At 44.4% G+C, this 21,587-nt stretch overlaps 1 protein-coding gene across 2 annotated transcripts in view; it reads left to right on the top strand.

Moving 5' to 3' along the window:
- The window catches only part of AKAP10 (A-kinase anchoring protein 10), a 67,566-nt gene that overhangs the window by 31,553 nt on the left and 14,426 nt on the right, over nucleotides 1-21,587 (top strand). For both annotated transcript variants that reach the window (XM_070735400.1, XM_070735401.1), the window contains exons 4-9: nucleotides 5,666-5,845; nucleotides 6,960-7,508; nucleotides 12,704-12,802; nucleotides 12,969-13,053; nucleotides 18,918-19,041; nucleotides 20,922-21,058. In XM_070735400.1, the coding sequence (XP_070591501.1) occupies nucleotides 5,666-5,845; nucleotides 6,960-7,508; nucleotides 12,704-12,802; nucleotides 12,969-13,053; nucleotides 18,918-19,041; nucleotides 20,922-21,058 (1,174 nt within the window). The remainder of the gene's footprint in view (nucleotides 1-5,665; nucleotides 5,846-6,959; nucleotides 7,509-12,703; nucleotides 12,803-12,968; nucleotides 13,054-18,917; nucleotides 19,042-20,921; nucleotides 21,059-21,587) is intronic.

Genomic DNA, 21,587 nt, shown 5'->3' with positions numbered 1-21,587 from the left:
TGTTGTTCCAGCAGGTGACCAAAAGGTTTGGCACCCCGACGGTGGACCTGTTTGCGACTACGTACAATACTCAGCTTCCCCGGTTTTATTCCAGGTTTCCCACGTCAGGAGCCGAGGGGACCAATGCTTTACACTCCCCGTGGCCCAAAGAACTGCTTTACGCTTTTCCGCCGACACCACTTATCCCCAAGGTGATAGAGAAGATCATAGTGGAACAGGCGGAGATCATCCTGATGGCACCCCATTGGCCACGGAGGGCTTGGTTCGCCGACCTAATGGGGCTCTCAGTTGTTCAACCCTGGCGGATCCCGGACGACCAGATTATCCTTACTCAGGGAGCAATCCTGCATCCGGAGCCACAGTGGTTCCATCTGACCGCTTGGCGCTTGAGGGGGACCGATTGAGAGCCTGGCATATTCCTGAGAATGTCATCACTACGATCCAGTCGGCCAGGAGGCCTTCAACGACTAGGATTTACCAGGCCACTTGGACCGCATTCGCCACCTTTTGCAGGGATAGACATCAGCGACCGCAGGATGCTAGTGTGGTAGTGGTGTTGGAATTCTTACAATCCGGCCTAGAAAAAGGGCTGGCTCCCAACACCTTGAAAAGGCAGGTGGCGGCTTTGGCAACGATTGTGCGAACTGAAGATGGTGGTTCGTTGGCCCATCATACCTTGATCAGGGACTTTTTGAAAGGGGCTGCCAATAGGCACCCTCCACCAGTACGACGCTTTCCTACTTGGGATCTTACCATAGTTTTACAAGCGCTCACAGCGCCCCCATTCGAGCCGCTGAGGACGATTCCTTTAAGGATGTTATCCCTTAAGACGGCGTTCTTGGTAGCCATCACATCGGCACGGCGGGTGTCCGAACTGTCTGCCTTGTCAGTAAGGCCGGACCTTTGTACGTTTCATCCTAATAAGGTCGTTCTCCGTTTGGACCCAACGTTCATACCAAAGGTCAACACCCATTTTCATCGGACACAGGAACTTGTCCTACCAGATTTCTGCGTGCATGGGTCACATCCACTGGAGCTTAAGTGGCATAAAGTAGACGTGCGCAGAGCTGTTAAACTCTATATTAGGCGCACTGCTCCTTTTCGCAAGTCTGAGGCTTTGTTTGTCTCTTTTGGTCAACATCGATTGGGCCTCAAGGTATCTTCGCAGACCATTAGCCAGTGGTTGAAGCTTTGTATTACAGAGGCATACAAAGCAGATTCCCGGACGTTACCTAGTGGAATCACGGCTCATTCGACCCGTAGTGCCGCTGCCTCAGCGGCATGGGCCACACAGGCATCGATAGAGGACATCTGTAAGGCGGCCACGTGGGCCTCTCCTACCACCTTTATACGGCACTATAAACTGGACACATTTGCTTCGGCCGAGGCGTCCTTTGGGAGGAGAGTTTTGCAGCAAGTGTGTGATCCTACTAGGACATGATTCAATGATATCCCTCCCTGGAACACTGGAACTTGGGTATATCCCATGATGGACTCTCCTTCCAGAGACATGGGAGAAGAACCGTTGTACTCACCTGAACGGTCTTCTCCAGGTCCTGGAAGGAGAGTCCATACCCGCCCATTGAACCATGATTTTTGTGGCATTCAGTTACTGGTTGTGGTTGGTTGTTAATAAATTTCTGTTATTACTTGAATTCGTTTTTTAAAACTGAGGTACAGGGGCAGCAAGGGGGCGGTACCTAATTAATATGATAATTATATTAATTTATAACTCAGTCCCTACCAATAAGACTCGAGCTAAACCCATGATGGACTCTCCTTCCAGGACCTGGAGAAGACCGTTCAGGTGAGTACAACGGTTCTTTTACGATTAGGAGATTGCTTAAATTGACTTCCTGAATCTCCATTATGGGCAGTCCTCAAATTACGACTGTAATCGAGAACAGGAATTTCTGTTGCTAAGCACTGCAGTTGCTAGTCTCATCCAATTTTGCGACCTATTTTTGCACCGTCCAAAATTTTCTTAAGAACTTCTCCTTCGGTTGGTAGTATTGTATTTACTTTCCATTTTTAGTCCCACTGTAACTTCGAACAGTCGCTAAATGAACTGTTGTAAGTCAAGGACTAAATGTACTGTCATAAGAGGGCAAAACATTTGAATATTTCCTTGCCAGCCCGAAGGAAACTAGTTTTATCCTCTTTTTGGGTTACAAAGAAAAACTAAATCACTGGCCCACTATTCCTCAAACCAATTCTATTGCCCCAGACTTCATGTGCTACCCTGTTTCCCCGAAAATAAGATGTACCCCAAAAGTAAGGCATGTCAAAGGTTTTGCAGAATTTGCTAATATAAGGCACCCCCCAAAAATAAGGCGTAGTCAAGTTTACATACGGTACGGTGGAAAAACATACGGTACCATTCAAAGCTGTTCATAGCGGTACCGTAATAATGTGGCGTCCCCTGCTGGCCCCTTCCATCGCTTTGTACCGTCCAGTACAGCAGACACAGTCTGCTGCTGTCTCACCGCCATTACAGTCTCCACTACAGTGCGTAGACTGTAGTTCCTCTGGTGGCCGGAAGCTGCAATAGCGGGAGTATACTGTTGTACCATATAAGTGCCGTCGTTTGTGTGTGTGGGTGCCATGCTGACAGGTACCGTACCGTAATCAGTGTACCGTACGGTACATTTTCTTTGGGGGTGTCAGCTTTTCTGCCTGTGAATTTGTCTTTTTTGAGAAATATAAGGCACCCCCCGAAAATAAGACGTAGCACAACGTTTGGAGCAAAAATTCATATAAGACAGTGTCTTATTTTTGGGGAAACACGGTATGTTAATTATCTTCTATTAAAACTCATTTCTTTTCGACTGCCTTATTACAAAGTCTTTGTGTGCTTAATCACTTGAAACCAATGTTTCTAAACCTTGAGAATTTTTTGAGGTGTGGACTTGAACTCATGGCTGGCTGGGGAATTCTGGGAGTTGAAGTCCACACCTCCGAAAGTTGCCACCGTTGAGAAAGACACTGATTTAATCACTCCTATCATCTTTGTTGCATGAATGCCACAGCAGGAAATGGAAAGAAATAAAATTACATCATTTCTGGACTATTCATAATTCATAGATTCAGAAGGGCTGGGTTACTCCCCAGTATGACTAATTTTAATGCATGGAATGTGCTGCACCATCTCTATAGGAACTCCCTATAGAGATGCAATCCCTTGACCGCCATTTGCAACCTTCCCTGCTGGTTTAGTTAGAAAGCCGGAGATTTCTACCCATGGTGCTTTAAGACCGTATCACTTAGTGACGGAAAGTTTGGTCCGAATTGCCAGCAGTTTCATTGAGTGACTGTTCGAAGTTAACAAAGGTGTCGTAAAATATGACTTTATTGCCACTTCCCACTACTTATAGAATAGAATAGAATAGAATTTTATTGGCCAAGTGTGATTGGACACACAAGGAATTTGTCTTGGTGCATATGCTCTCAGCGTGCATAAAATAATATATACATTTGTCAAGAATCATGTGGTACAACACTTAATGATTGTTATAGGGGTCAAATAAGCAATGAAGAAGCAATATTAATAAAAATCTTAGGATACAAGCAACAAGTTACAGTCATACAGTCAACATGGGAGGAAATGGGTGATAGGAATGATGAGAAAAACTAGTAGAATAGAAGTGCAGATTTAGTATATCATTTAGATTTAGTATATTTAGTATATACTCAATCTGTATAGTCTGGAGGACAGAAGGAAAAGGGGGGACGTGATAGAAACATTTAAATATGTTAAAGGGTTAAATAAGGTTCAGGAGGGGAGTGTTTTTAATAGGAAAGTGAACACAAGAACAAGGGGACACATTCTGAAGTTAGTGGGGGGAAAGATCAAAAGATCAAAAGCAACGTGAGAAAATATTATTTCACTGAAAGAGTAGTAGATCCTTGGAACAAACTTCCAGTAGACGTGGTAGATAAATCCACAGTAACTGAATTTAAACATGCCTGGGATAAACATATATCAATCCTAAGATAAAATACAGGAAATAGTATAAGGGCAGACTAGATGGACCATGAGGTCTTTTTCTGCCGTTAGTCTTCTATGTTTCTATGTTTCTAAGTGCAGATTTAGTAGAAAGTCTGACAGTGTTGAGGGAATTATTTGTTTAACAGAGTGATGGCGTGCGGAACAAAACTGTTCTTGTGTCTCGTTGTCTTGGTGTGCAGTGCTCTGTAGCGACGTTTTGAGGGTAGGAGTTGAAACAGTTTATGTCCAGGATGTGAGGGGTCAGTCAATATTTTCCCCGACCTCTTTTTGACTCATGCAGTATACAGGTCCTATGACCATTGAAGCACCACCACCACCGTGGTCGCGTGATTTACATTTGGATGCTGAACAACTGATTCACACTTACAACAGTTGCCGTGTGAGATCCGCTTTTGCGACCTGCTTACAAGCAAAGTCAAAGGGGAAACCAGATTCACTTAACAGCCGTGTTACTAACTTAACGCAGCGGCAAGAAAGGTCGTAAAAACGGGGCAAAATTCACTCAAATGCTTCACAACACAAATTTTCGATTCAATTGTGGTTGTAAGTGAAGGACTTATATACAGTGGTCCCTCTACTTACGAACTTAATTCATTCTGGGACCAGGTTCTTAAGTAGAAAGGTTTGTAAGAAGAAGCAATTTTTCCCATAGGAATCAATGTAAAAGCAAATAATGCATGCGACTGGGGAAACCACAGGGAGGGGGGAGGCCCTGTTTCCTCCCAGGAGATTCCTAGAGAGGCTCCACGGAGGCTTCTCCCTGCCTTTTCCGGCCCTGTTTCCTCTAGGAGATTCCTAGAGATGCTCCACGGAGGCTTCTCCCCGCATTTTCCGGCCCTGTTTCCTCTAGGAGATTCCTAGAGAGGCTCCACAGAGGCTTCTCCCCGCCTTTTCCGGCCCTGTTTCCTCTATGAGATTCCTAGAGAGGCTCCACGGAGGCTTCTCCCCGCATTTTCCAGCCCTGTTTCCTCTAGGAGATTCCTAGAGATGCTCCACGGAGGCTTCTCCCTACCTTTTCCGGCCTGTTTCCTCTAGGAGATTCCTAGAGAGGCCCCACGGAGGCTTCTCCCCGCCTTTTCCGGCCCTGTTTCCTCTAGGAGATTCCTAGAGATGCTCCACGGAGGCTTCTCCCCGCATTTTCCGGCCCTGTTTCCTCCCAGGAGATTCCTAGAGAGGCCCCACGGAGGCTTCTCCCCGTGTTTTCCGGGCCTGTTTCCTCCCAGCAGATTCCTAGAGAGGCCCCACGGAGGCTTCTCCCCGCATTTTCCGACCCTGTTTCCTCCCAGGAGATTCCTAGAGAGGCCCCACGGAGGCTTCTCCCCGTGTTTTCCGGGCCTGTTTCCTCCCAGGAGATTCCTAGAGAGGCCCCACGGAGGCTTCTCCCCATGTTTTCCGGGCCTGTTTCCTCCCAGGAGATTCCTAGAGAGGCCCCACAGAGGCTTCTCCCTGCCTTTTCCAGTTACAGTTTCAGAGGCTCAGGTTTGTAAGTGGAAAATGGTTCTTGAGAAGAGGCAAAAAAACCTTAAAGACCCAGTTCTTATCTAGAAAAGTTCGTAAGTAGAGGCATTCTTAGGTATGGATAGGATCCCTGGCCGCCCCTAAAAACCCAGGGCTTAGCTCGCAAAAAGCCGCATCACCTTGTGGTTCCCTTTCCAGCGGCAGCAGCAGGATACTCTCCCCAGAGAGGTACCAGGAACCATGCCTTGCTCGAGGCCGCCGGACCAAGCCACGTGGCGATCAACGCCATCTCAGCCAATATGGAGTCCTGCAGCAGTCGCACAGCCGCCCTTAAGAAGCAGCCCAGCCACATGGAAGCTGCACACTTCGGAGACTTGGGTGAGCCCGGTTCCTTTTTTAAAAATAAAATTTATTTATTGTCGTTTATTTTCCCCCTTCTCCTGTGGACATATAGGCACATGTGAAAAAGGAAATTCTGTGGCCTCCTCTCAAAAGGATACAACTTCCTCCCTCCCTTCTTTCCTTCCTTCTTTCTTTCCTTCCTTCTCTTTCTTTCTCTCTTTCTCTTTTCTTTTTCCTATTCCCTCCCTCTCTTCTTCCTTCCTTCCTTCCTTCCTTCCTTCCTCCCTTCTTTTGTTCTTTCCTTCCCTCCCTCCTTCCCTCTTTCTTTTTTCTTTTTCCTCTTTCCTCTTCCCTCCCTCCCTTCCTTTTTCCTTCCTTCTTTCGTTCTTTCCTTCTCTGCCTCCTTTCTTTCTTTCCTTCCTTCCCTTCCTTCCTTCCTTCCTTCCTTTCTTTCCTGCCCTTCTCCTGAGATTCAGGGCAGCTCACATCTAAATACAAAAATACGTAAGAAATCTAATATTAAAAACTTCAATACTAAAAAAATATGTAATTTAAACTCTAAAACCCCTATATACGCTGCTCAAATAAAAATAAAGGGAACACTTAAACAACACAAAATAACTCCAAGTAAATCAAACTTCTGTCCACTTAGGAAGCAACACTGATTGATAATCAGGTTCACATGCTGTTGTGCACATTCAACTTCGTACAGGACAAAGTGTTCCATGAGGATATTTCATTCATTCAGATCTAGGATGTGTCACTTGAGTGTTCCCTTTATTTTTTTGAGCAGTGTATTTAAAAAGTCATCCCCATTCATCCTTTTACCGGGTAGATGTTAAAAATTCAATGGCCCCAGGCCTGCCGGCAGAGATGTGTTTTTAAGTCCTTGTGAAAGACTGTACGAATCTCTGCGGGGAGTTAGTTCCAGAGGGCCGGGCCGCCACAGAGAAGGCTCTTCCCCTAGGCCCCGCCAAGTGGCATTTTGTAGTTGATGGGTCCCAGAGAGTTTGGGAGGCCTGCATCTTGGTGCGTCTTATACACCGGTGCATCTAATGGTTGGTCGTGTTTGGGCAGCTGGGTCAAAACAATCTCCCCCAGCATCCCCCTCCTCACTTTCTCTCTCTCTCTCTCCCTCTGCTTCCTCTAGGCCGCTCCTGCCTGGATTACCAAGCTCAAGAAACCAAGTCGAGCCTCTCCAAGACGTTGGCGCAAGTCCTATGCGACCCCGTGGCCCTCCCGTACTTCACTCAGTACATGGAGCTCCACCGCATGGAACACTTGGTCCGATTCTGGCTGGAAGCCGAGACTTTCCGCTCCGCCACCTGGTCCCGCATCAGAGCACACAGCTTGAACACGGTGAAGCACAGCTCCTTGGCCGAGCCGGTGTCCCCTTGCCCGCGGCAACAGCAGGACCCTCTGGGGTTCCCCCCCTTCGGCGAGTCGCTCAACGGAGGACTGGACGACTGGTATCCCGCCGAGCCCTCTTTGGCACATTTGAACCGGTCAGCTTTGACCCTTCGGAACCGTTTGCTGCTTGGCCAAAGCAGCAGCAAACCCCGTTTGGGGTTGACTCCGTCAGAAGACGAGGACTGTCCTGTCCCGGGTTCCGACCCTCAAGATGCTTCCATGGTCTCAGCGTCCAGTAAAAATAGCCCTTCCTTTGCACTAAGGGACTTGTCAGGAAAACTCATGAAAAGTAAGCCCCCGTCCACTGTCTCTCCAAGTTATGTGTGTATGTTTGTATGTAGGATTGCAAATAGTTCTGATGCACTTTAAAATCTTTCCATCTAAAATCCTTCTCAGAAGAGGAGGATTTAGGGGTAGTGATTTCTGACAGTCTCAAAATGGGTGAACAGTGCAGTCAGGTTGTAGGGAAAGCGAGTAGAATGCTTGGCTGCATAGCTAGAAGTATAACAAGCAGGAAGAGGGAGATTATGATCCTGCTGTATAGAGCGCTGGTGAGACCCCATTTGGAATAATACTGTGTCCAGTTCTGGAGACCTCACCTACAAAAAGATATGGATAAAATTGAACGGGTCCAAAGACGGGCTACAAGAATGGTGGAAGGTCTTAAGCATAAAACGTATCAGGAAAGACTTAATGGACTCAATCTGTAGAGTCTGGAGGACAGAAGGGAAAGGGGGGACAGGATCGAAACATTTCAATATGTGAAAGGGTTAAATAAGGTTCAGGAGGGAAGTGTTTTTAATAGGAAAGTGAACAACACAAAAGGGGGCACAATATGAGGTTAGTTGGGGGAAAGATCAAAAGCAACGTGAGAAAATAAGAGTAGTAGATGCTTGGAGCAGACTTCCAGCAGACGTGGTTGGTAAATGCACAGGAACTGAATTGAAACATGCCTTGGATAAACATAGATCCATCCTAAGATTAAATACAGGAAGACTAGATGGACCATGAGGTCTTTTTCTGCCGTCAATCATCTATGTTTATGTATTGTGCCACAAGGGTCTGTTCTGGGTCCTATTCTTTTTAATATGTTTGTGAGTGACATAGGGGAAGGTCTGGTAGGGAAGGTTTGCCTATTTGCCGATGACTCTAAAGTGTGCAATAGGGTTGATATTCCTGGAGGGGTCTGTAATATGGCAAATGATTTAGCTTTACTAGATAAATGGTCAAAGCAATGGAAACTGCAGTTTAATGTTTCCAAATGAAAAATAATGCACTTGGGGAAAAGGAATCCTCAATCTGAGTATTGTATTGGCAGTTCTGTGTTAGCAAATACTACAGAAGAAAAGGATTTAGGGGTAGTGATTTCTGACAGTCTCAAAATGGGTGAACAGTGCTGTCAGGTTGTAGGAAAAACAAGCAGAATGCTTGGCTGCATAGCTAGAAGTATAACAAGCAGGAAGAGGGAGATTATGATCCCGCTATATAGAATGCTGGTGAGACCACATTTGGAATACTGTGTTCAGTTCTGGAGACCTCACCTACAAAAAGATATTGACAAAATTGAACGGGTCCAAAGACGGACTACAAGAATGGTGGAAGGTCTTAAGCATAAAACGTATCAGGAAAGACTTAATGAACTCCATCTGTAGAGTCTGGAGGACAGAAGGAAAAGGGGGGACATGATCGAAACATTTAAATATGTTAAAGGGTTAAATAAGATCCAGGAGGGAAGTGTTTTTAATAGGAAAGTGAACACAAGAACAAGGGGACACAATCTGAGGTGAGTTGGGGGAAAGATCAGAAGCAACGTGAGAAAATATTATTTCACTGAAAGAGTAGTAGATGCTTGGAACAAACTTCCAGCAGACGTGGTTGGTAAATCCACAGTGACTAAATTGAAACATGCCTGGGATAAGCATAGATCCATCCTAAGATAAAATACAGGAAATAGTATAAGGGCAGACTAGATGGACCATGAGGTCTTTCTCTGCCGTCAATCATCTATGTTTATGTATTGTCCTAAAATGCAAGTTCCAGGTTTATTTATAAATGAAGAGGCAACAGCCATCACAATCTCCGCAGCATTTAAAATTTATTTAAAAACTACTAAAATTACAGTGATCCCTCGATTACGCGAGGGTTCCGTTCCAAGACCCCTCGCGATAATCGATTTTTCGCGATATAGTGGTGCGGAAGTAAAAACACCATCTGCGCATGCGCGCCCTGTTTTCCATGGCCGCGCATGCGCAGATGGTGTTTTTACTTCCGCACCTGGGAAGACCCAGGGAATGTTCCTTCCGCCGCCCAGCAGCTGATCTGCTCGGCAGCGCCGCAGCAGCGAGGAGCCGAAGATCGGGGTTTCCCCGCCGCCCACGCAAAGGGGAAACCCCAATCTTCGGCTCCTCGCTGCTGCCCGCCCGCCGCTCGCTCGCCACCCGCCGCTCGAGAGCAAGAGGGGGAGAGATAGAGAAAGAGAGAGAAGGAAAGAAAGAGATGAGAGAGTGAGGAAGAGAGTGTGAGAGAGGAAGAAGCAAGGTAGAGAAAGAGAGAGAGAAAGAAAGATGAGAAAGGAAGAGAGTGACGTCATCGGGTGGGAAAATATTTTTAATTAATATTTTTTGAAAAATCGCGATATAGCGTTTCGCGAAGATCGAGATCGTGAAGATCGAGGGATCACTGTACTAAGCTTTCTTTAGTCCTCTACTAACGTCGTCAGGGTATTAATATCCCCATTGAAGACATAGTTATTTATTTATTTATTTGATTGATTGATTGATTGATTGATTGGATTTGTATGCCGCCCCTCTCCGCAGACTTGGGGCGGCTAACAACAGCAGAACAAAATCCAATACTAAAAAACAGTTAAAAACCCATTATATAAAAACCAGTCACACATACAAACATACCATGCATAAAATTGTAAAGGCCTAGGGGGAAAGTGTATCTTAGTTCCCCCATGCCTGGCGGCAGAGGTGGGTTTTAAGCAGCTTACGAAAGGCAAGGAGGGTGGGGGCAATTCTAATCTCTGGGGGGAGTTGGTTCCAGAGGGCCGGGGCCACCACAGAGAAGTCTCTTCCTTCTAGTTGGTTTATATAATGCTGCTCAATTTGCTCATTGCCCGGTGTGGCGTCAATATCCAGGATTGCAAATTGCAGAAGGAAAAAAATTCATCTTCATAGACATATTTGCGCTCTGCGTGTAATCCTAAATCTCAGTTTTAATCTCTTTTTCCTGTTCACCTTGTTCATTGTTTCACATTTTCTTGTTGTTGTTAATTTGTTAAACATAACAGGGTGTTTCTGCAAAGCTCAGCTAAAATGTTTATAAGTAAAGGAAGGTTTGTAGCCTGAAGGGTAGTTCCTGTTTTAAAAACGTGTACAGAAAGTCCTCGACTTACAAAATATACACACAAACATACTATGCATAAACTGGCTTCATTCATTCATTCATTCATTCATTCATTCATTCATTCAGAAATTAAATGATTGTTTTTGAAACCTGGGGCCTCTTGGAATAGTTATAGGTAGTCCTCCACTTATGAATGTAAATCAAGCCTGCAACTGCGCCCGAAATTGCACCCATAATTGAACCCACAAAGCTTTATAATTTGGCTTCTTTTGTATTGTACGATGTCGGAACACTGCATCCATCATAAGTATGAGTCAGCTGCCATATGCCTGAATTTTACTGCTGTTGTAACTTTCAACGCTCACTAAACAAGCTGTCATAAGTCGAGGACTACCTTGTGTACGTTGTCCCGTGTCGGACCTGTTGGTTTTTGTTCCCATCAGAAAGTATGGAAATTTGAACAGGAAGGGATGATAAGAAAGTTAAGTGAGTGATGAACGGAACTGGACTATGTGAGAAATTATTTTGTTGTTCTTGTTGTCCTTGTTGTTGTTATTATTATTATTATTATTATTATTTATTAGATTTGTACGCCGCCCCTCTCCGTAGACTCTGGGCGGCTCACAACAACAATAAAACAATGTATAACAAATCTAATAATTTAAAATCACTAAAAAACCCTTATTAAAAGCAAAAAAACATACACACAAACATACCATGCATAAACTGGCTTCATTCATTCATTCATTCATTCATTCATTCATTCATTCATTCATTCATTCAGCTTCTATGCAGCCCACTCCCAATGGGACTCAGGGCAGCTTACAACCATATAAAAAGATACAGTACAATACAAAAGAAGTCAAATTATAAAGCTTTGTGGGTTCAATTATGGGTGCAATTTCGGGCGCAGTTGCAGGCTTGATTTACATTCATAAGTGGAGGACTACCTGTAACTATTCCAAGAGGCCCCAGGTTTCAAAAACAATCATTTAATTTCTGGGGTAGAGGAGATTTCCTTTTCACCAAGGAAGATCCCTGCTTCATTTTTCTTCTTTGGGTGGAATTGTGCAATTCTTCCTTCCTTCTCGAAAAATGAAATTTAACCTCCTGATTACTCACCAGTTTTTGCAAATTGGTGAAGCGTTTTCTCCTCCCTCCCAAATCCCACTGCAACCTTTGCCTAGCAAGACTGGGTCCAATCCACTGTCCCCTTTTCTGGGGACTGTCCAGAACAGGAGTAGGCAAAGTTGGCTCTTCTATGACTTGTGGACTCCAAACTTCCAGAGTTCCTGAGCTAGCATGATTGGCTCGGGAATTCTGGGAGTTGAAGTCCACAAGTCGTAGAAGAGCCAACTTTGCCTACCCCTGGTCCAGAAGGAGTTGGGCGGCTTATAAATCAAATACAGTACAGTAGTCCCTCACCTATCGCTGGTGTTACGTTCCATACCTGGCCGCGATAGGTGAAATCCGCGATGGGGAATTTATCGACTGATAGTACTTATTTAAGTATTTATATTGTAATTGTTTGGTAAGTTTTCATTGTTTTAAGTGTTTATAAACCCTTCCCACACAGTATTTATTTTAGATACAGTATTTAAATACAGTATTTACAATTTTAGATTTTTTTTTTTAAACCTGCCGATCGAGTTCGGCAGGCTGTTTAAATCTGCCAATCGACTTCCTCAGAAACCCGCGATGAAGTGAAGCCGCAGTAGGTGAAGCGCGGTATAGCGAGGGACTACTGTAGTACCTCTAGATGCGAGCTGCTCCACATGCGAGTATTCCAAGATACGAGCCACGATGGGAGCGAAATTTCTGTTCCAGACCCGAGCTCAAATTCAGGATACGAGCTGAGCTTCCACTAGGTGGCGCAAGAATCCTTGCTTCTGGTTATCTCCGCGGGGAAAAACAAAGTCTAAAGCCATTTGTTCCAGATACGAGCTGATCGACATACAAGCTCCGTTCTGGAACGAATTAAACTCGTATCTAGAGGTAGTACTGTAAATAATAATAATAATAATAATAATAATAATAATTATTATTATTATTATTATTATTATTATTATTATTTATTAGACTTGTATGCCGCCCCGCTCCGAAGAATTAATTCCCTCTCTTTCTCCCTCCCAGGTATTGAGCGGGATGCAGTGACCATTTTTACCAAATATATCTCTCCCGATGCTGCTAAACCAATACCTATTACAGAGCTGATGAGAAATGACATTGTGGGTAAGATCCAAACTGTCTCGGCGGGATAAGAAAACTTTGGCCAGATGGGGCGGGAAGGGAGATTCGGATTCCAAATCCTGCTCTGTATCTGCAGACTGCAGGCTGCCTTTCTTTTACTTTGCCATAAACTTAACAGGAATATGTTTTGGGGTGAATTTTTTTCCAGCCAAAATCTGCGGGGAAGATGGACAGGTGGACCCCAACTGCTTCGTCATGGCACAGTCGGTGGTGTTTAACGCCATGGAACAAGAGTAAGTCGGCTCCGTTTTCCTTTCTTTCCCCCTTCTCCAACCTGTATCTCCTCCTACCTTCCTATTTCCTCACCTTCTTTCTTTATCCTTCCCTGAGTGAAGTATCTCTGATTCTGTCAATCACTTATTAAAACTGGCAGTTTCTTTCTAGAGTCTTACAATCTTACCATTTATTTATTTATTTATTAATCAAATTTGTATGCTGCCCCTCTCCGTAGACTCAGGGTGGCTAACAACAGTACAGTGTTCCCTCGATTTTCACGGGGGATGCGTTCCGAGACTGCCCGCGAAAGTCAAATTTCCGCGAAGTAGAGATGCGGAAGTAAATACACTATTTTTGGCTATGGACAGTATCACAAGCCTTCCCTTAACACTTTAAATCCCTAAAGTGCAATTTCCCATTCCCTTAGCAACCATTTAGATCATTACTCACCATGTTTATTTATTAAAGTTTATTTAAAAAAATATTTATTAAAGTCGGATGAAAGTTTGGCGATGACATATGACGTCATCGGGCGGGAAAAACCGTGGTATAGGAGAAAAACCCGCAAAGTATTTTTTAATTAATATTTCTGAAAAACCGTGGTATAGACTTTTCGCGAAGTTCGGACCCGCGAAAATTGAGGGAACACTGTAATAAAACAATATAAACAAATCTAATATTTAAGTTAATTTAAAAAGAAACCCCAATTTGAGAAACCAATCATACATACAGACAAACCATACATAATTTTTTTATAAGCCTAGGGGAAAGGGAATATCTCAATTCCCCCATGCCTGACGACAGATATCATGGCTGTTATTATCTTTAATTATCTTTAATTGAACGGGTCCAAAGACGGGCTACAAGAATGGTGGAAGGTCTTAAGCATAAAACGTATCAGGAAAGACTTCATGAACTCAATCTGTAGAGTCTGGAGGACAGAAGGAAAAGGGGGGACATGATCGAAACATTTAAATATATTAAAGGGTTAAATAAGGTTCAGGAGGGAAGTGTTTTTAATAGGAAAGTGAACACAAGAACAAGGGGACACAATCTGAGGTTAGTTGGGGGAAAGATCAAAAGCAACATGAGAAAATATTATTTTACTGAAAGAGTAGTAGATCCTTGGAACAAACTTCCAGCAGACGTGGTAGATACAGTAGCCCCTCACCTATCGCTGGTGTTACGTTCCAGACCTGGCCGCGATAGGTGAAATCCGCGATGGGGAATTTATCAACTGATAGTACTTATTTAAGTATTTATATTGTAATTATTTGGTAAGTTTTCATTGTTTTACGTGTTTATAAACCCTTCCCACACAGTATTTATTTTAGATACAGTATTTAAATACAGTATTTACAATTTTAGATATTTTTTTTTTTAAAAAACCTGCCGATCGAGTTCGGCAGGCTGTTTAAATCTGCCGATCGACTTCCTCAGAAACCTGCGATGAAGTGAAGCCGCAGTAGATGAAGCGCGGTATAGCGAGGGACTACTGTAAATCCACAGTAACTGAATTTAAACATGCCTGGGATAAACATAGATCCATCCTAAGATAAAATATAGAAAATAGTATAAGGGTAGACTAGATGGACCATGAGGTCTTTTTCTGCCGTCAGACTTCTATGTTTCTATGTTTAATTTTAATTAGGATTTTAGCAATTAGTTTTTTCTTGACTTCTTTTATAGCTGCTATTATTTGTAACTTTTGTATTGTTGTAAGCTGCCCTGAGTCCTTTGGGATTGGGCGGCATAGAAGTCAAATTAAAATAAATAAATAAATATTATTCTATTATTATTTTCAATCTGACATCAAGGTTTTTCTTGGATGTAAAGCCTTTACCAGTGCTGCCTCCCTATTCCCTACCATCCTGGTCACCTGGGTTAATAATACTTCTTCTGATCTTATTTTTTCCCATACTGTGTATAGTGAATTTCTAACTCTGCACCTCTGGAAGTAGCTATGTATTTTATTTCTTCCATACCAAATAACTGCGTGCCATCCCACCCTGTAAATCATGTCTCTCTAAGTCCAAAAGTCTCTTATGATCTAATAAGATCCATTCTTGTATCCATGTCATTGCTGCTGCTTGATAGTAGAGCTCCCAATTAGGAAGGCCAAAGCCTGAATTTAATCTTCACGGGTTTCTTCTCCTATGTTGTGTCATGTGTTTGTGAAGTGCCAGGCTTCTAGATATTCTTTTTTTTAAAAAAAAAAATTGTATTAATTTCCTATTCATTACATCTCTCAGTGCTTAATCAACATCGTGTTGTCTTTGCTTAACGATACAGATTGCATTCTTAATTTCCACCCCTTTTTTTCCATCTGCTGGTAAAATAAGTTCCATCTTTGATAACATTCTGTGTCTTTCTGTTTGGTTTTCAATGTTAAGTCTATCCATTTCTCCACGGTCTAATATCTCCTTAGTGATCTCTTCATCTTGCGTTGTTTCTTCATTGTTTTGGAATTTTTAAAGTTTTAAAAACCCACGAGCCCCATGAATGCGTGCATGACCCCCCATGCTTCCCCCCATCTGCCTGCAACCCATGCGCCCGTGACCAGCGCATGCGTGCACAATCCTCCACATGCACACGCAACCTCCTGCATGCACCCTAATCCGGTGCATGTGCCCGCGACCCCCGCATGTACCCCATCCCCCGCGGATATACGGCAGAGACCTGATCTTGCGGAGTGGCCGGTGGGACCCATGCTCACGTACGCGGTAGAGCTGAGCTCAGGCGACAGCTCGCATGCCCACAGAGAGGGCTCTCCATGCCGTGTGTGCCTTAGGTTCACCATCACGGGTCTAGACCAGGGTTTGGCAAATTTCGCTGTTCTATGACAGTGTTTCCCAACCTTGGCATCTTGAAGATATCTGGACTTCAACTCCCAGAATTCCCCAGCCAGCAAATGCTGGACCAGAATATCTCCAGGACCGCCTTCTGCCGCAGGAATCCCAGCGACCAGTTAGGTCCCACAGAGTTGGCCTTCTCCGGGTCCCGTCGACTAAACAATGTCGTTTGGCGGGACCCAGGGGAAAAGCCTTCTCTGTGGCGGCCCCGACCCTTTGGAACCAACTCCCCCCAGATATCAGAGTTTCCCCCACCCTCCTAGCCTTTCATAAGCTCCTAAAAACCCACCTCTGTCATCAGGCATGGGGGAATTGATACTTTCCCTCCCCCTAGGCTTATAAAATTTATGCATGGTATGCTAGTATGTATGATTGGTTTCTAAATTGGGTTTTTTTAATTAACTTAAATATTAGATTTGTTTACATTGTATTATTATTGCTGTGAGCCGCCCCGAGTCTGCGGAGAGGGGCGGCATACAAATCTGATTAAAATAAATTAAAATAAAAAAATAAATAAAGTTGCTAAGGTTGGGAAACACTGTTCTATGATATGTATAAGGAGCCAGGGGTGCCGCAGCAGGTAGAGTGCAGTACTCCACGCCACTAAAAGCTGACTGCTAGATCTGCAGGTCATCGGTTCAAATCTCACCACGGGCTCATAAGAACCTAAGAACACAAGAAGAGCCCTGCTGAATCAGGCCAAAGCCCTTCGAGTACAGCATTGTGTGGCCCACAGTGGCCCCCCAATTGTCCATGGAGATCTTGAGCAGAAAGAGAAGGCAAGACCCTCCCTTTCCCTTGACCCCCAACAAATGTGACCCAAGGGAACCCTGCCTGCCTCAACCAACATAGAGGCGGCACTTGGACATCGTTTCAATAACCACCTATGATACACGTGGCATCCCTGAATCTGTCTCATCCTGCCTTGAAACTATCAAGGCTGACAGCTGTCACGACCTCTTCTGGAAGGGAATCCCATCAACCAAGGACCCTCTGGGTGAAGAAATATTTCCCTTGATTTGTCCTCACTTTCTTACCTATGAACTTTAGGGAAGGCCCCCTCGTCCTAGTATTGTGGGATAGAGAAAATAATTTTTCTCTACCCACCTTTTCTATCCCATGCATGATTTTAGACACTTCGGGTCAAGGTTGACTCAGCCTTCCATCCTTCCGAGGTGGGTTAAATGAGGACCCAGATTGTGGGGGCAATATGCTGGCTCTGTTCAAAAGTGCTATTTCTAACATGTTGTAAGCCGCCCTGAGTCTAAGGAGAAGGGCGCCATAAAGAGACCCAAGCTCAACCCGGATAAGACGGAGTGGCTGTGGGTTCTGCCTCCCAAGGACAATTCCATCTGTCCGTCTATAACCCTGGGGGGGGGGGGATTATTGACCCCCTCAGAGAGGGTCCGCAACTTGGGCATCCTCCTCGATCCACATTTTACATTAGAGAAACATGTTTCAGCTGTGGCGAGGGGGGCGTTTGCCCAGGTTCGCCTGTTGCACGAGTAGCGGCCCTATCTGGACCGGGACTCACTGCTCACAGTCACTCATGCCCTCATCACCTCGAGGTTCGACTACTGTAATGCTCTCTACATAGGGCTACCTTTGAAAAGTGTTCGGAAACTTCAGATCGTGCAGAATGCAGCTGCGAGAGCAGTCATGGGCTTCTCTAAATATGCCCATGTCACACCAACACTCCGCATTCTGCATTGGTTGCCGATCAATTTCCAGTCACAATTCAAAGTGTTGGTTATGACCTATAAAGCCCTTCATGGCATCGGAGCAGAATATCTCAGGGACCGCCTTCTGCCGCACGAATCCCAGCGACCGGTTAGGTCCCACAGAGTTGGCCTTCTCCGGGTCCCGTCGACTAAACAATGTTGTTTGGCGGGACCCAGGGGAAGAGCCTTCTCTCTGGTGGCCCCGACCCTCTGGAACCAGCTCCCCCCAGATATCAAGAGTTGCCCCCACCCTCCTTGCCTTTCGCAGGCTCCTTAAAACCCACCTCTGTCGTCAGGCATGGGGGAATTGAAATTTTCCCTTCCCTCTAGGCTTATAGAATTTATACATGGTATGCTTGTATGTATGAGTGGTTCTTTAAATTGGGGTTTTTAAGATTATTTTTAATATTAGATTTGTCTACATTGTCTTTTTATTGTTGTTAGCCGCCTCGAGTCTTCGGAGAGGGACGGCATACAAATCTAATAAATAAATCAAATAAATAAATAAATCAAACAAATAAACAAACAAACAAATAAATAAATAAATAAATAAATAATTTTTAAAAAGGACTTCAACTCCCAGAATTCCTGAGCTAGCATGATTGGTTCAGGAATTCTGGGAGTTGAAATCCACAAGCCATAGAAGAACCAACTTTGCCTACGCTTGGTCTAGAGCAGAGGTCCCCAACCGCCGGTCCGCGGACCAGGACCGGGCCGTTGGGGTTTTTCAGCCGGTCCGCGGCGCCGCTGACAGCTAGCTCCGCGGCCCTGCGCCTGGTCAGAGCTCGCTCTGTGTGGATTTATAATGTTTTCTGCCATAGCCGTGACAGCTCGCAGCTCCCGGCAGAGAACATTATGCAGGCCGGGGTGGGGTGTCGGGCGGGTCTTAGTGACGCAGTCCTCCTGCACAGCATGGTGTGTTCCTGACGGGGTGGGGCGGCAGGCTCTCCTTACTGACACGCCCCCGGCAGAACATGTTATGTGGGGCGTGCTGGGGCAGCAGACTGGCTTCAGTGACGCGGCTCCCGGTACCGGTGTTCAGTGTGTAGCGCTGATAAGTATGCACTAAGCTCCACCCCTCCATAACCCCACCCCCATATGACCAAAGCCCCCCCCCCCCCCCCCCCCCCCGGGCCATGGAAAACTGGTCTAGCTTAAAGCTGGTCCCTGGTGCAAAAAAGGTTGGGGACCTCTGGTCTAGAGGACCTCTAAGGTCCCTCCCATCATTCTGTAATTCATGGAATGGAGGAGCTTAGTTCCTGGCTTCTAGTGAGGAAATGACTCTCTTGGTTTTTTTTTCTCTTGCAGGCACTTTAGCGAATTCTTGCGCAGCCATCACTTCTGCAAATACCAGATCGAGGTGCTGACCAGCGGGACCGTCTACCTAGCCGACATCCTCTTCTGCGAATCGGCCCTTTTTTACTTCTCAGAGGTGAGACAAGGGGTTGTTTTCCTTCTTGGGTCGTCTCATGCTTGGCAAATCCCGGATAAATTTGATTTTATTTGCTTTCATTTTGGACGCTACCCACCGGACACTCCAAATGGCTGTGGGCGGCTTCATTCAGCGCCACCATTTGTGACAATAGAAACATAGAAACATAGAAGAGTGACGGCAGAAAAAGACCTCATGGTCCATCTAGTCTGCCTTTATGCTATTTCCTGTATTTTATCTTACAATGGATATATGTTTATCCCAGGCATGTTTAAATTCAGTTACTGTGGATTTACCAACCATATCTGCTGGAAGTTTGTTCCAATGATCTACTACTCTTTCAGTGAAATAATATTTTCTCACGTTGCTTTTGATGTTTCCCCCAACTAACTTCAGATTGTGTCCCCTTGTTCTTGTGTTCACTTTCCTATTAAATACGGGTCTGTGGCGTTTGTCTTCCTAGCAGCCACAGTAAGAAAGGCAGTTCTTATCCGTACTTTACGGGAAGGAATTAAATAAAACTCGTTTGCATGTGCATAAAAGCTCAGAGTCAGTTGCAAAGACAAAGTTCACCATTTTACACAGGCTCTTAAAATGTTGTGTTTTTTTTCTTTTCGTCGCTCTCCAAGATATAGTAGACCAGGGATGTCTAACCTTGGAAACTTTAAGCCTTGTGGATTTCAATTCCTAGAATTCCCCAGCCAGCCATGTTGGCTAGGGAATTTTTGGAGTTGATGTCCACAGGTCTTGAAATGAACACATTGGATATCATAGGAAGGCCCATGAAGTCCATAGATCTGGAAATTGACAAACTGGAAATTGACAAATTGGATAGGTTTTAAAATTGACAAATTGGATATCATAGGAAGACCTATGAAGGCCATAGGTCTTGAAATTGACAAATTGGATAGGTATTGAAATTGATACATTGAATATCATAGGAAGACCTATGAAGTCCATAGATCTGGAAATTGACAAACTGGAAATTGACAAATTGGATAGGTTTTAAAATTGACAAATTGGATATCATAGGAAGACCTATTATTATTATTTATTAGATTTGTATGCCGCCCCTCTCCATAGACTCGGGGCGGCTCACAACAGTAATAGTACAATATATAACAAATCTAATAATTAAAAGTCACTATGAAGTCCATAGGTCTGGAAATTGACAAATTGGATACGTCTTGAAATTGACAAATTTGGTATCATAGGAAGTTCTGTGAAGTCCATTGGTGTTGAAATTGACAAATTAGAAATTGACCAATTGGATACGTCTTGAAATTGTCACATTGGATATCATAGAAAGACCCATGAAGTCCACAGGTGTTGAAATTGATAAATTGACAAATTGGATATGTCTTGAAATTGACAAATTGGACAATTGGATATTGTAATCCTTGACTTAAAACAGCTCATTTACTGACAGTTTGAAGTTACAACAACCCCGAACCCAAATGGCTTATGGCTGTTTTTTACCCTTAATGACCATTGTAGCTTTTCTTTCTTTCTTTCTTTCTTTCTTTCTTTCTTTCTTTCTTTCTTTCTTTCTTTCTTTCTTTCTTCCTCCCTTCCTCTCTCTCTCTCTCTCTCTCATTCTCTCTCTCTTTCTTTCTTTTCCTTCCTTCCCTTTCTTCTTTTTCTTCCCTTCCTTCCTTCTTTTTCTTTCTCCTTTCTTTCGTTCATTTCTTTATTTATTTCTTTTTCTTTCCTTCTTTTCTTCTTGTCTCCTCCCATCCCCTCCCCTCTCCTTTCTTCCTCCACTCCTTCCTTTCCTTTTTCCCTTTCTCACCCCCTTCCCTTTTCCCACCCAGAGTGAATTTTTACACTTCCAAGAGGAGCCATTGCACAAAACTTCTCCTGTTTTTTTTCTTTGCCAGTTCATGGAGAAAGAAGACGTGGTGAACATCCTGCAGTTCTGGCTGGCTGCAGACAATTTCCAGTCCCAGCTGGCGGCCAAGGAAGGCCAGTACGATGGGCAGGAGGCCCAGAACGATGCCATGATTTTGTACGATAAGTGAGTCTCCTTTTACGCCTCTCTTTTTCTCCCCACCTCGCCCTGCACCCCTGTTTTGTATCTGGGTCAGACCCAGCGTCTCAAGAGTCCTGTGATCCTCTCTGGTGGCCTTCTGGACAGTCAACGCCCAAGGGGAGGCCAGATTCACTTAATAAACATCTGACTCGCTTATCAACTGCAGGGATCCATTTAACAGCTGAGGCAAAAAATAAATTTAAAATGGGGCCAATTTAAATCCTAAAACAGGGCAAAATCAATTTAGCGACCGAAATCTTGCCAGAGGGCTAGGGCTCACTGTTTCACTCTCCCCTTCCCTCCCCACGCCTGTGCCCGCCCCACTCGCACACTCACACAAGTAACTTTGGTTGAGCGAGTTTATTAATCTTCCCCCAGCAATTCCCTTCCCCCAGCCTTAGCACTGTTTATTTATTTATTATTTATTAAGTTTATTCATTTATTATTTATTAATTAATTAGATTTGAATGCCGCCCCTCTCCGTAGACTCGGGGCGGCTAACAACAGTAGAAAC

This window comes from Erythrolamprus reginae, chromosome 1 (assembly GCF_031021105.1).
Source record: "Erythrolamprus reginae isolate rEryReg1 chromosome 1, rEryReg1.hap1, whole genome shotgun sequence".
In the NCBI taxonomy this organism is placed as follows: Eukaryota; Metazoa; Chordata; class Lepidosauria; order Squamata; family Dipsadidae; genus Erythrolamprus; species Erythrolamprus reginae.
The sequence above is the reverse complement of the archived record's forward strand: the minus strand, read 5'-3'. Positions and strand labels throughout refer to the sequence as shown.